Source organism: Natrix helvetica, assembly GCF_964273705.1.
Source record: "Natrix helvetica genome assembly, chromosome: 3".
In the NCBI taxonomy this organism is placed as follows: domain Eukaryota; kingdom Metazoa; phylum Chordata; class Lepidosauria; order Squamata; family Natricidae; genus Natrix; species Natrix helvetica.
In genome coordinates this window covers 97,795,680-97,808,931 of record NC_138549.1, presented here as the reverse complement: position 1 = coordinate 97,808,931, position 13,252 = coordinate 97,795,680, and the positions used below count along the sequence as shown (strand labels likewise).

The 13,252-nt window shown below is 38.6% G+C and overlaps 1 protein-coding gene across 2 annotated transcripts in view; it reads left to right on the top strand.

Moving 5' to 3' along the window:
* ST6GALNAC3 (ST6 N-acetylgalactosaminide alpha-2,6-sialyltransferase 3) overlaps positions 1-12,021 on the top strand; it is a 340,250-nt gene extending 328,229 nt beyond the window's left edge. For both annotated transcript variants that reach the window (XM_081948926.1, XM_081948925.1), the window contains 2 exons: positions 5,505-5,612; positions 9,813-12,021. In XM_081948926.1, the coding sequence (XP_081805052.1) occupies positions 5,505-5,612; positions 9,813-9,999 (295 nt within the window). In that variant the 3' untranslated portion in view covers positions 10,000-12,021. The remainder of the gene's footprint in view (positions 1-5,504; positions 5,613-9,812) is intronic.
* The last annotated feature ends 1,231 nt before the right edge of the window (positions 12,022-13,252 follow it).

The following is a 13,252-nucleotide window of genomic DNA, read 5'->3' as shown; positions in this document are numbered from 1 at the left end:
TGTCCTCCTTTTCATTGTAAAAAAGTTGGTCACCTTATAATAAACCCTTCTGTCCTTTGAACACAACAAATGTTCTTGGTTATTAGTACCTGACAACAACTAGATCAAAACATAGATGTGTCTGTGGAGAATCTGAATTTGTAGTGACTCTACCCAAAAACAATGCTTTCAGGCCATTATATATGCGTGATAAAATTTCCAAATAAGAGTTGCATGATACTTGCATGTATTGTGGACACATATTCAGCAGGCACAATTTTTCACACAAGCATATAAGAAACTTTTAAGAAATTGTCCCATGCTAAATAGTTTTAGAGTGCATGTTCTTTATTACAAAGCATGTAAAACTTTGCTGGCTTTCTGTATACTGGCCTGAAATTGAAAGTGTGCAATATACAGTTTATATTATTGTTATAGCTTTGGACGGGAGGTATAACTTTATTCGCAATATGTTTTGGAAGAGATTGACAATATTACTTAGAAACTTATGACCTTTCTGCAAAATTTAAAATTGTTTTTCACACTTCCAATACCAACTTCTTCATTTGGTAGAAATACGTTTAGGAATTCAGATTGAATTGTAAGGTGTTACAAACCATCTGTTTTCATTTCATTATATACCTTTCTTCAGAAGGAAAACAGATGAAATTGGACGTTGGCTTTAAACTATTGAGTTTGTATTTGGTGATGTTTTCCATTTCTTAGGGAAAGTATCTGAGAACGTGTTATTTTTATTTATCTTGCCAGAAGGGGTATATTGATGACTAAGGTCCAATACTGTTAAAATAAGACATGAGGTATTGATTAATTTTTTTAAAAAAAAATAAGCTTTTGTTTTGCTCCTGTTTATAGCATTTTTAGAGGCTATTGGCAATATTGCATTTCCCAGGAAACGTTCATTATAAGAAGCATCCTCTTTTTTCATAATCCTCTCATAAAAGAATCCTCTAAAAAGCCGAAGGTTGGTGCTTCCATTGCACAGACAAGACACTGGTTAAAACAAAGACAGCTAAATGCAAGGCATCAGGCTTAATAGCTATTCTTTGGTCTCTTGCCAGGTTTAATAGTAGAGCTCTGAATGTATTTAGCAGTAAGTCCAAGTGGCTAGAGGGAACACTTTTCTGAGTGGCTGGAGAAACTCCAGGGATAAATAAAGACAAGGATAAAGAAAATGGAACAAACCTGGCAGTTGTGAGCATTAAAAAAATAGCTTGGTTTCAGTTATTGGTACTTCTCACATTGAATGAGTTATCTTTATGGCCAATTTCCAGCTTGTTTTCTTTCTTAAGTCTCTCTGAGTTCAGTGAGATGTACTTCTTAGTAGGTTTTTTTTTAAAGACTCTAGAGCAGGAGTGTTCAACTTTGGCAACTTTAAAACACATGGACTTCAACTTCCAGAATTTCCCAGCCAGCCAATTCTGGGGGTTGAAGTCCACAAGTCTTAAATTTGTCAAAGTTGGACACCCCTTCTCAAGATTGTGAAGACACCTCCCACCAAGTAGTGCACAGGGTGAAATCCAGCAGGTTCTGACAGGTTCTGGAGAACCGGTAGCGAAAATTTTGAGTAGTTCGGAGAACTGGTAAATGCCACCTCTGGCTGGCCCCAGAGTGGGGTGGGAATGAAGATTTTGCAATATGCTTCCCCCAGGAGTAGGGAGGGAATGGAGATTTTATGGTATCCTTCCCCTACCGCGCCCACTAAGCCACGCCCACAGAACAGGTAGTAAAAAAAATGAACTTCACTTCTGATTTTTATTTATAAATACCTTGGATAGATGACAGGTCTCCTAAATGTGTTCAAGAAATCTTTTTATTTATTTATTTTTGTCAACATGGGCTGAAAAGCAATATGAGATTTTTTTTTCATGAATTCCTGCAAGATAAACAACAACATCCAGAGATGTTTGCTGTAATTATATAGGAAACTGATCTATTGTCAACATGCACAGTTGATTTCTTTGTTTCGGCAAAAGCAGAATTAAAGCAAGAACAGATACATGTGGTCCTTGACTTACAAGTTCATTTAGTGACCATTCAAAGTTACAACGGCATTGAAGAAAGTAAATTAGGAACATTTTTCACAGTTACAACCTTTGCAACATCTCCAGGATCATGTGATCAAAATTCAGGTGCTTGGTAACTGGTTCATACTTATGACCATTGCAACATCCCGGGGGTCAAGTGATCCCTTTTGCAACCTTCTGACAAGCAAAGTCAGTGAGGAAACCAGATTTACTTAATTGCCAGGTTACTAATTTATCAAGTGCAGTAATTCACTTAACAACTGTGGCAAGAAATGTCATAAAATGGGACAAAACTTACTTAACAACAGAAAATGAACTCAATTGTGGTTGTAAGTTGAGGACTACCTGTATTTGAGGTGATTTGGTAGTGATGGAACACTTTTACCCAGGACAGATTTGATAAAATCCTCATAATGTCAGTGGAGATTAAATTGGACAAAAGACTGATATATTTCTTGGTGACATGTAAAAGCTTTTGGTAGGATTTTCTGTAATGAGAAACTTGATTGATGTATGGGTTTGTCTAGTTCTGTTAATGCTGTGCACAAACAGCAGCATTTCATTTCTTTTCTAGATCATCCATTTTTTCTTCCTCTAAGAAATGTTTCTTGGGTTATTCTCCACTTTTATTTCAAGTCTGTCCTGCTACTGAGAATGTGGTACGCTGGGTTTTAAATCTTAATCAGTGTTTATTGGTGACAGTTACAGTGTATTCTCCTATATTTACATGAATTATTTGACAATGTGTCAGGTGAGTCAATGAAAGCTTCTTGTTCCAGGTGATGGAAATGCACCTTCTTCTTTGAAACATTTTATTTATAACAAGTGAGATTAAGGTGCTAAATCAAGAGTGAGAAATCCAAATTTTTGTCATGACTTCGGCCCAGAATCAAGCTGGGTGACCTTGGGGCCAGTCACTCTCCCTCAGGCCTAGAAAGAAAGCAAGGACACACCATTTCCAAAGATGTTGCTAGATTACCGTATTTTTCTGAGTATAAGACGCACCAAGGTTGAAGAGGCAATTTTTTAAAAAAGTAGGTAGGTAGGTAGGTAGGTAGAGGGAGAGAGAGGGAGAGAGAGAAATACAGTAGATAGGTAGCGAGAGAGAGAGAGAGTAGGTAGGTAGGTAGGTAGGTAGGTAGGTAGGTAGGTAGGTAGAGGGAGGGAGGGAGGGAGAGAGAGAAATACACTAGGTAGGGAGGGAGAGATAGAGAGTAGGTAGGTAGGTAGAGGAAGAGAGAGAAATACAGTAGGTAGGGAGAGAGAGTGAGAGTAGGTAGGTAGGTAGGTAGATAGAGGGAGAGAGAGAGAGACATACAGTAAGTAGGTAGGGAGAGATAGAGAGAAGGTAGGTAGGTAGGTAGGTAGGTAGGTAGGTAGGTAGGTAGGTAGGTGGATAGAGAGAGAGAAATACAATTGGGAGGGTGGGAGAGTAGGTAGGTAGATAGAGGGGGAGAGAGAGAAATACAGTAGGTAGGAAGAGAGAGAGAGTAGATAGGTAGGTAGGTAGAGGGAGAGAGAGAAATAAATACAATGGGTAAGTAGGGAGAGAGAGTAGGTAGGTAGGTAGGTAGGTAGTGGGAGACACACACAGAGAGAGAAATACAATAGGTAGTTAGGGAGAGAGAGTGAGTAGGTAGGTAGGTAGAGGGAGAGAGAGAGAGAAAAATACAGTATGTAGGTAGGGAGAGAGAGAGTAGGTAGGTAGGTAGGTAGTGGGAGAGAGAGAGTAGGTAGGTAGGTAGGTAGTGGAAGAGAGAGAGAGAGAAATACAGTAGGTAGGTAGGGAGAGAGAAAGTAGGTAGGGAGATGTTTCCAGGTGTATTTATCCATGTGGTGGAGAAGGAAATCACTGACAACCTGCAGCACCTGTCTTTGTTTCTGCTGGCATAGCACTTGATCAATGTAATTCTCATCAATCACTCTAACTAAAGAGCTTCCCGAAAGGGGGAGAAAAAGTTTTTGCACTCTGCAAACCTCCCCAAAACTTCCCCAGTTCTTTTCAAAAACGGGCCCAGTTCTTTTTTCAAATAAAAGGCATGAATAGCCTTGGGGGGGGGGGCTTGCAGAGTGCTCCTGGGGGATGGGGGGCAGAAAAGAGCAAAAAAACCGGCTCATTTTTTGCCAAACAGGCCCGTTTTTTGTCCAAAAAAATTGCATGCATAGCCTTATGGAGGCTTATAGAGTGCTGCTGGGAGTTGGGGTGGCGAAAAACTGCCCATTTTTTGCTCATTTCTGCCCTCCCCAGCCCCCAGCAGTTCTCTGAAAGCCTCCATAAAGCTAGGCACAGCCATTTTGGTGACAGGGCAGGGCTTCAGAGGCAAAAAAATGCTGTATTCGATGTATAAGATGCACCCAGATTTTCAGCCTCTTTTTTGAAGAAAAAAGGTGCGTCTTATACTCCAAAAATACGGCACTACATAGATTTGTCCAGGTATTCCCCAGGAGTTAGGACTGATTTGAAGGAGGAAGAAAGAAAAACAATGATGTCCATTGACATCATTTTTTTTTTTATTCCAAGCAAGATATGTAAAATATGTTTAAATCCAATGAAATGAAATATTTTTATGGACAGATATCTTCCATATTAAAGGAAGCAAACATTCTGTTGCATTGTGCAATCCATTATTCATCTATAGAACATACATGATAATATTCTAGAAATGAATATTAAAAAAATAGAAATTTGTTTTAAAAACGGGCAGTATTTCTTAATGCAGTAATTAGCGCATCAGCCATGAATAGAATTAGCAATTAGGATTGTCTGAGATCGGGGCAGAAATCAATTTCAAGCATCCCGTATGTGTGACTGTGTTTAGAGGAATAATTGGAAAACCCTATCAACAAGGCTATTAGTTCTCATGGAGAAAATCATGTTTGCATGCGAAGGCCTTCTCCAAATGTATGTTAATAGCATAGTTGGCAATATTAAGAGAGCCTGCGTAACCTTTGTGTTTTTTGCTGGCTTCATCACACCGCCAGTACATATAAGTACAAAATCAACTAGAATAAAATGGGATTTGGCTAGTTAGAATTAATTTATACTGATTTGTATTATTACATTGATTTCTATTTCTTTCTGAATTTAAATGCAAAGACTTCAGGAGGTTCACCATTTGAATGTTCATTTAACCAAATCAACATTCTCATGCTAAACATTTCTCCTCAATTTGTCCATTACTGTCATTCTACAACAGTAATAATAAATTAAGTAATTCCAGAAATAAAGGTTTAGACTTATGCATGCTTACATTTGAAAACAACAACAGCTATTCTTATTTCTACAGTTTATAAAGCATTTATTTTTCATACTGACCCCTGCAGGGTAAAACACACCAGTGTGATGGACTTGCTCTAATTCAAAATCATTAAACATTTTTGTCAGTTTGTCAATGTTTTTGTTCATGTAACAAATATTAATGTCTTTAAGGAAGTATAAGTAATTTCTCAGTGGTCTTCTTTGTATTGTTTCTTCTACAGAATCCAGTCTGGCTCCTATCTCAGCACTGGTTGGTTCACCTTAATTCTAGCGATGGATGCCTGCTACAGAATACATGTCTACGGAATGATAAATGACACCTACTGCAAGTAAGATCACAGCACATTATTTTGATGCGTCCACAGATCTAATACCCTGTCAAAATTTCACGATTCATTTTAATATCATAAACCCAACAAATGCATTAGCCAGCCTCTGCCTAGCAGAACTATATTAACATGGCATTTTATTGACAGTGTATTTAGACCCTCTATGATACTCTGTATTGATTAAATAAAAGTATTTATAAAAATGTAATGACCAATGTTGAAAAGGCCTTTTAACATCAAAGAACTTTCTGCCAAGTTAGACTGAACTGAGGAAATAGGAAAGTATATTTGCTTTCCACAGTTTTTGTACAGTTGAGAATGTTCAGGCGAGGGAGCACAAATATGTTCTTGAGCAGATTTTGAGCAAACTCTGCAAATTCCCCCATCTTTCACAGTGCCAGCACTTGAATAAAGAGGCTGATGTGCAATTATTTCCTACAAGATTAGAAACCTATGATATAAACCATATACACACGAGGAAGTTGTGTTACAGCAGTAAAAAGCTCAAGTTCGAGCTGGCTACACAAATCAGTGCTTTGTGGACATAAAGTGAGATCCAATTTAAGGAAAGTCCAAAAGACAAAAAAAAATTGTATCTGTTGTTTATCCTTCTTGGCAAAGGCTCCTTATGTTCCATGAATTGGAAGGTTGCACTCCCAGAGCTTAATTTAGCCCCTACTCTCCCTTCTCTGTCAATTAAAAGCGTCAAAAAATAGCAACACAGTTTCCTGTCATTCTGAAGAATGAAGTTTTAAAAAGTTGTTTTGTGATCTCCCCAAAGGCTGAACGTTTTTAAAATAATAAAAACAGACACACAAACACCCTTCCCTAATATGCAGGCACAAAACCTATAAACTCACTTATAAGCCTGGCGTAGCCTAATGAACAAGATGTTATATTGTTTTCATAATTCCCTGTTTAAGCCAGCATTGCTTTCCTTTACTAATTACTTTCTGAGTCTAAGAATATTTTGACATAGTTATATTTATATATATGAGACTCTATTCTATTACGTTTAGATTTTATCTAAATGTAGAGTTAGATAATCTAGAATGTGTAAACACAGACATACACACACTGTGTGTATATACATACATAAAATCTAAATGTAATAGATGTATGGTACACACACACACACAAACACACCTGAATATCCCAAATATATAAAAACTATATCTGTTTATTGCCATGTTTCAGAGATATTGATTAGATAGATCAGGGTTGTCAAACACAAGATCTGGGGGTCGGATCCAGCCTGCGGAATGCTCAGATTTGGCCTGTGGGGCTGCCTTGGAAACAGCAAAGGACTGGCCCACCGAGTCTCTGCCAATGAAAATGGAACTTGGGAGGGCCACAGGTCTGTTTTCACTTACAGAAGCCGAAAATGGAGTTCGGGAGCTCATTTTCATTGGCAAAGCACTCAGGTCATCACAGGCGCCCCCAACATGAGTGATGTCAAGTTGGCCACACCTACCCTGGCCACTCTCAGCCTGGCCCCCTGAGGTCAAACACAACCCTCAATGAAATCATGTTTGATACTCCTGAGATAGATAGATAGATAGATAGATAGATAGATAGATAGATAGATAGATAGATAGATAGATAGATAGATAGATAGATAGATAGATGATAGATAGATGATTGATAGATAGATAGATAGATAGATAGATAGATAGATAGATAGATAGATAGATATAAAATCATTTTGTGGAACCTGCTTTTAGACACCTTTTTTGAGATATTTGTAAGGACAATATCCTTTTAATAAAATATTGACGCTGGCGTTGCCCATTGCTGCTGCCACTTATGCTGACTCCACACACCCTATTTTTGGCCTCTGTGTGTCCCATTTTCAGCCTCCGCGCATCCTGTTTTCAGCACAGTCCAGCTGATGGGGATAGGTGGCAGTGGTGATGGGCAGCACCGGCGGCAATGGGCGGCAGTGATCCCCGCAGCCTGGAACTGCTGATCTGCTGTCTTCCCCAACAAGTAGACAGGGTAGCTGGCAGAGTCAGTTGTAAGCAGATGGTACAGAGGGGAACTGCCCACCCTGCCAATAGGAGTCAATAGGAGCCCTTAACTGCCTCATTACTGGACAAATGAAGCTGCTGTTCCCTGCAGTGCTTCAGCCTTCTCTCCACCCAGCCATACACAAGAGCTGTCAGCCAGCTCCAGAGCCCAATAGGGTGCCATGGACCTTTCTGTTCATCTATACTTTTGACAGATGTACTCAGCCAATGTGAGACACAGCCCTCCTAACAGAGGCCATCTTGTGTCATTCTGTAAATGGGCATTCAATGGGCTCCATTTTAAGGAGGCTTTAAGGTTCATGGTGATAACATCAATTTGGAGAATATTGTAAGAGGTGAGAAACAGGCCAAATATCTGGGTGAGCCAAGATTGCAGTCATTGATCAAAACAGTCATGTGACATCTTGCTTAATAACTGCTTCACTTAATAACTGAAATGTCAGACCCAATTGTGGTCATAAGTCAAGTACTGCCCATATAATCATCTTCTTTAGACGACCTCATAATCCCTTGCAGGGTGGAGTCTGGGCAACTGAATGGAGCTGAGTGTTTACTGGCCAGATACCCTTCCTGTTGCCAATGCAGAGTTATATTCAGCAGATATATTCTCAGTGTGCCCAGAGAGAGAAATATCTGTCTCTCTGTAGGATTGAACTCACAGCCTCCTGATTGTGAGGCGAGAGCTCCACCTCTAGCTCACCGCACCACTAGTACTGCCCATATAATAATTGTAGAATATTATAACTGTGGTTATAATACCTCTTTGTCTACCATCTTTGATAGCTTTGGTGTCTGTGTGTTCAGATATGTTAATCGGCATATTTCTAGCTTCTGATTCAGGCACTTCTCCAATGTCACTGCTTCTATCCTCCAGTTCCATGAAAGCAGTTTGAAGATAATAGGTGATTCTCTTCTGCCAACTTCTCAATGCTGATGGGGGAAAGGGTTATCAATTCTTCAGTTATTGGAAGTCTCAAAGAACCAAGCATTCCCTCCCTTCTCTTCCTTACAAAAACAGCTGGAAAGTTCATTGGGCCAGAGTTTGTATAAGTGTGGAAACCGACTACCCATAATGTCTCATAGTCCTTCAAAGAAATGACTAACTTTATTGTGGTTTCAAATAGACTGCAACTGAGCCAGAATATGAATCAATTGACTTATATATATATATTTTAAGCATAGCCTTCATGCTAATACCACAAAGGCCCAAAGCTGCTTTCACACTGGCCTTGAATCAGGCTGCAAGAAAAGTATTGCTAGCATTGGCTTTTTCTGTCATGCAATTGCAGAGTGAGAATCTCTTCATGCCCAAGGATGACAATCATGGCCCTGTTTGGAACTAGAACAAAAGGCTTCTCTCTTTGCTTTGTCACACTACAAGATGTAATTCAGCTAGAATCTGTGCATTAGCAGACATACTGCATGATAAAATGAAAGCCACCATAACTCTCCACCATCCTTACAATATGCCATAGAACCTGTTACAGTCGCAAGTGTGAAAAATGATCATAAGTCAGTTTTTTTCCAGTGCCATTGTAACTTCAAGCAGTCACTAAATAAATGGCTGTAAATCAAGGACCACCAATCTATCTTTTTTTATAGATAAAGCAGCCTTCCCTAACCTGGGGCTTCCCATTTGTTCTGACCTGATATTTTCAGAATTCTAAGTCAACATGGCCATTCTTTTCTGGAATTTTGAAGGTTGTTATTGCAAATATGTGGGTGTTACAGGCGAGAAAAAGCTGTTTGTACCCTTATAGAGAGACATGTGTATAGCATATTCATTTATCAAATGCATATCTAAGTGACTCTGGGAGGCTCACAAATACAAACAATAAAGCCATATAAAAGAGACATAATTAGAGCAAAGAACAGAATAAAAGCAGAGGTTAAAAGGAGATTTATAAGGCAGAGTTAACATCCTCGGGCGACTAACCATCAACAACCCGGGTTGCATGCCACTCTTGAATCTCCAAGCCAGTTGACAGAGGCAAGTCTTCACACAATGCCAGAAAGCCAAAAGACTATGGGTCCATTTCACCCCTGAGAACAAAATATTCCATGGGTTGGCGGGGCAGCAGAAGAGAAGGATCTCACCATTGTGATGACATGGGGGGGGGGGGAGAGGGAATAGTATTTCATGGATGTCTGTGTTTTGTATTTGTTCTAGGTCAGAAGGCTTTAGGAAAGTCCCGTATCACTACTATGAACCTGGGAGGAGTGAATGCGATGAGTACTTCCTTCATGAAAATGCACCCTACGGAGGCCACAGGTTCATCACAGAAAAGAAAGTATTTGCCGAATGGTCTAAGAAACATGCGATAACATTTACACACCCCAATTGGACTTTGTCTTGATGCTGGTTGTCTCAAACTTCCACAACATAGACCCTGGATTTCAATGACAGTCCTCCTTAGGTGATAGCGCAGAAAGTGATGGTTCTGTTGTGTGCTGTTTGTGTGTCTGTGTGTACTCAGCTGTGGAGGATTTTTATTCTGTCTCCTTTTAGCTGGATTTTTTTCTTTCTTAGAAGATCAACATGGCCACAGCTTATTTGCTTAGAGGATGAACTTCTGCTATGAGGGGAAAACACCATCCTATGCAAGCTCAGTGCTGTGCTGAATTCTGTGGATAATGTCTCTAGTACTTGAATTTAAATGACAAATGTTACTATTAAAGAAACCCACCCACCTTTTGGGCAGTAACAGCCAGACAGATCAGTCTTGTAAATATACAGTTTGCTTGCCTGCAGATTTACTGCAAATGAGCCACTTAGAGATGTGCTGAGAAGATCCTGATTGCACTTGATTTCTTGAAGAGGGCTAACTAGGTCTGAACTCAGAGACAATCCATATGGCAAATTGCCCACCATCACCTCCAGGTGTTCTGACACGGTCTCCATTTTCTTAACATGTATTTTTATAAGTTATATCCCCTTTTTGGAGCACAACTAAGAATGGTGTCTAAGTCCCGGTATATAGTTTTGGGCAATGACATTTCTTGTGATCTCGAGTGATTTTCAGTTCCCGAACACCTACCTCACCAAGGGTGTTGTGAAAAGAAATCAATGCAACTGCAGTGATTTTTTTTAACCAATCAAATATGCTTATTTATATTTTTTTATATAAGTTCATGGATTCTTGACACATATTCCTCCTTATCTCCTATTTAAGAATACTAAACCCGTGTGTATGAAATTATTTCTTTGAAACTCTACAGCGACATTCCAACTCCGAAAGCTCGGTGTGGATTAATTTCTTCAAAAGATTCTTTTTCGCATATTTTTTTCCTCCCTTTGATGGTAAGAGAGCCTGGAATGCTTAATAGCTGCCCATGTGTAATTGAAGTGCTGCACACCTTGTTTTATCCATGTCACAGAGAGCATACAAAGCATTCGATCATTTAAATTCCATTTTACTTAGAAAGATTTATTACAGAGATACGAGATCTAAAAAGCAGGGAAGAAAGAAGTGACAGATATTATAGTGAAATTTCATTCTATTTTTAAGTTGAGGAACCATTTCAATTTATATCAGAAGTGTGTGTGTGTGTGTGTGTGTGTGTGTGTGTGAGAGAGAGAGAGAGAGAGAGAGAGAGAGAGAGAGAGAGAGAGTAAGTATAAAACAGCCTAAATAACTTCAAGTTCCATATCATTTCAAAAAGTTCCTTTAAAATCTGCAAAATACTTGGATATCCTTATTGCAATACTGTAATCGTACTGCTAAAACTTGAAAAAACAGTCATATTGATCATTTTTGTATAAAATGCTGAAAGAGGCTAGTATTGAATTCATCCCACATTTTGTATTGCTTTGCTGAATCATGAAAAGGCGATAGCAAAGTCATATTTTTTTACGTATTAAAAAGTTTGTATAAGGACTGATTTTTGTATTGTATATTTGTATATGGCGGTCTATAGGTCCTATATAATCCTATTTCCACTATTTCCAAGTGCCATGCTGCTATATATTGTGTGGTTGTGTATTTTGACCCAAGGATTATCTCCTGCTCCAGTATCCAAAGGTAAATTGTTCATTCAGAAATTTTGGTAACTTCTAGTAAGTTACCACAAGTCTCTATTTTATTTGGGAGCTTGTCACTACCTCAAAGACAACTCAAAGTTGTGTCAGATGGTTCAGCAGTCAAGGGTTATAACAGAATATGTGTATGGAAAATATCATTTACCATCAGTATATTCTAGTGCTCTGCATTTTTACTATTCTTCTGTTGATTCCAGTTTTTTCCTCCATGACTATATTATTACTTCTAATTTGTTTGAATTGTTTTCATATGCTATATATCGTTTTGAAAGCCAGGTATTTCTTTTTTTTATAGAATTTCATATGCATTGTATTTGGTAGCTGTAGCATGATATGAATGCTAATGAGATATTAAAGTAGGATTTAGGAATTTATGATCACATGTATAACACCCACATAATCCATTTTATACTACCTCCATAATACAGTTTCCTTCCAGAAAATCCTCCTAGTTACAACACTGTCAAGAATACTTGATTCCTAGACATCCTCAGTATTTCTCAGAATTGCATGATCAAATTAAATCACTTTGGAGTCTGTAGGGTAGATGTTCGCAGAGAAGAACCAATCAAAGTGGGGGCTGAAAGTTTTAATACTAAGTCGATACTATGGTCATTGGCACGTCTAGAAGGAAGGAAGGAAGGAAGGAAGGAAGGAAGGAAGGAAGGAAGGAAGGAAGGAAGGAGAAACTTGGTTGTCATTTAACTGTTTAACTGTTGCTTGTGTTCTACAGATCTCTTTGATCTTAATAGTTTCTGGGTTTGCCATTTGGGAGAAATTGTAAGTTGGCAATTTGAATTTGCTGCCCTTGAACTAATTTCAAACTTTCTTCTGAGCAATCGGTTCTTCAGCTTTGTAGAAAGAATAGCTTGTCATTCAATAGAGGCAAAGGGAAGAAAAAGCAGGAGAAGGTAAAAACAAAATAAAATAAAATAAGGGAATGGCAAAGAAAAAGAGAGTAATATCCATACTGTATTTGGCTCCGGTTCCGTATTTCATCAACTTTTGCCTTTTCCATTGCTAGATCACATTATCTATGATGGCACCTTCAATACAAACCTTCAATACAAATCTACTCACAACAGATGAATTGATTTTCCACATAAAAACTACCCTAATGATTGAATCATGTGCCCTGCAGTGTTTTGGATTCAGTTACAGGCAGTATTCAACTTATAACCATTCGTTTAGTGACCATTTGAAGTTACAAGAGCACTGAAGGCTGGTTTTCACCCTTACAATCATTGCAGCATTCCCATGGTCACATGATCAAAATGTAAAGGCCTGGCAACTGGCAAGTATTTATGACAGTTGCACTGTCCTGACTCATGTGACCGCTGTTTGTAACCTTCCCAGCTGGCTTCTGATGAGCAAAATCAATGGGAGAAGCCAGCTTCACTGAACAACTATATGATTCACTTAACAACAGTATAAAAAAGTTGTAAAATGGGGCAAAACTCACTTAACAACTTCCCTGCATAGCAATAGAAATTTTGGTCTCCATTGTGGTCATAAGTTAAGGACCACCTGTAATAGTATTTGAGTAATATTTGCATGAATAGCCTCATACA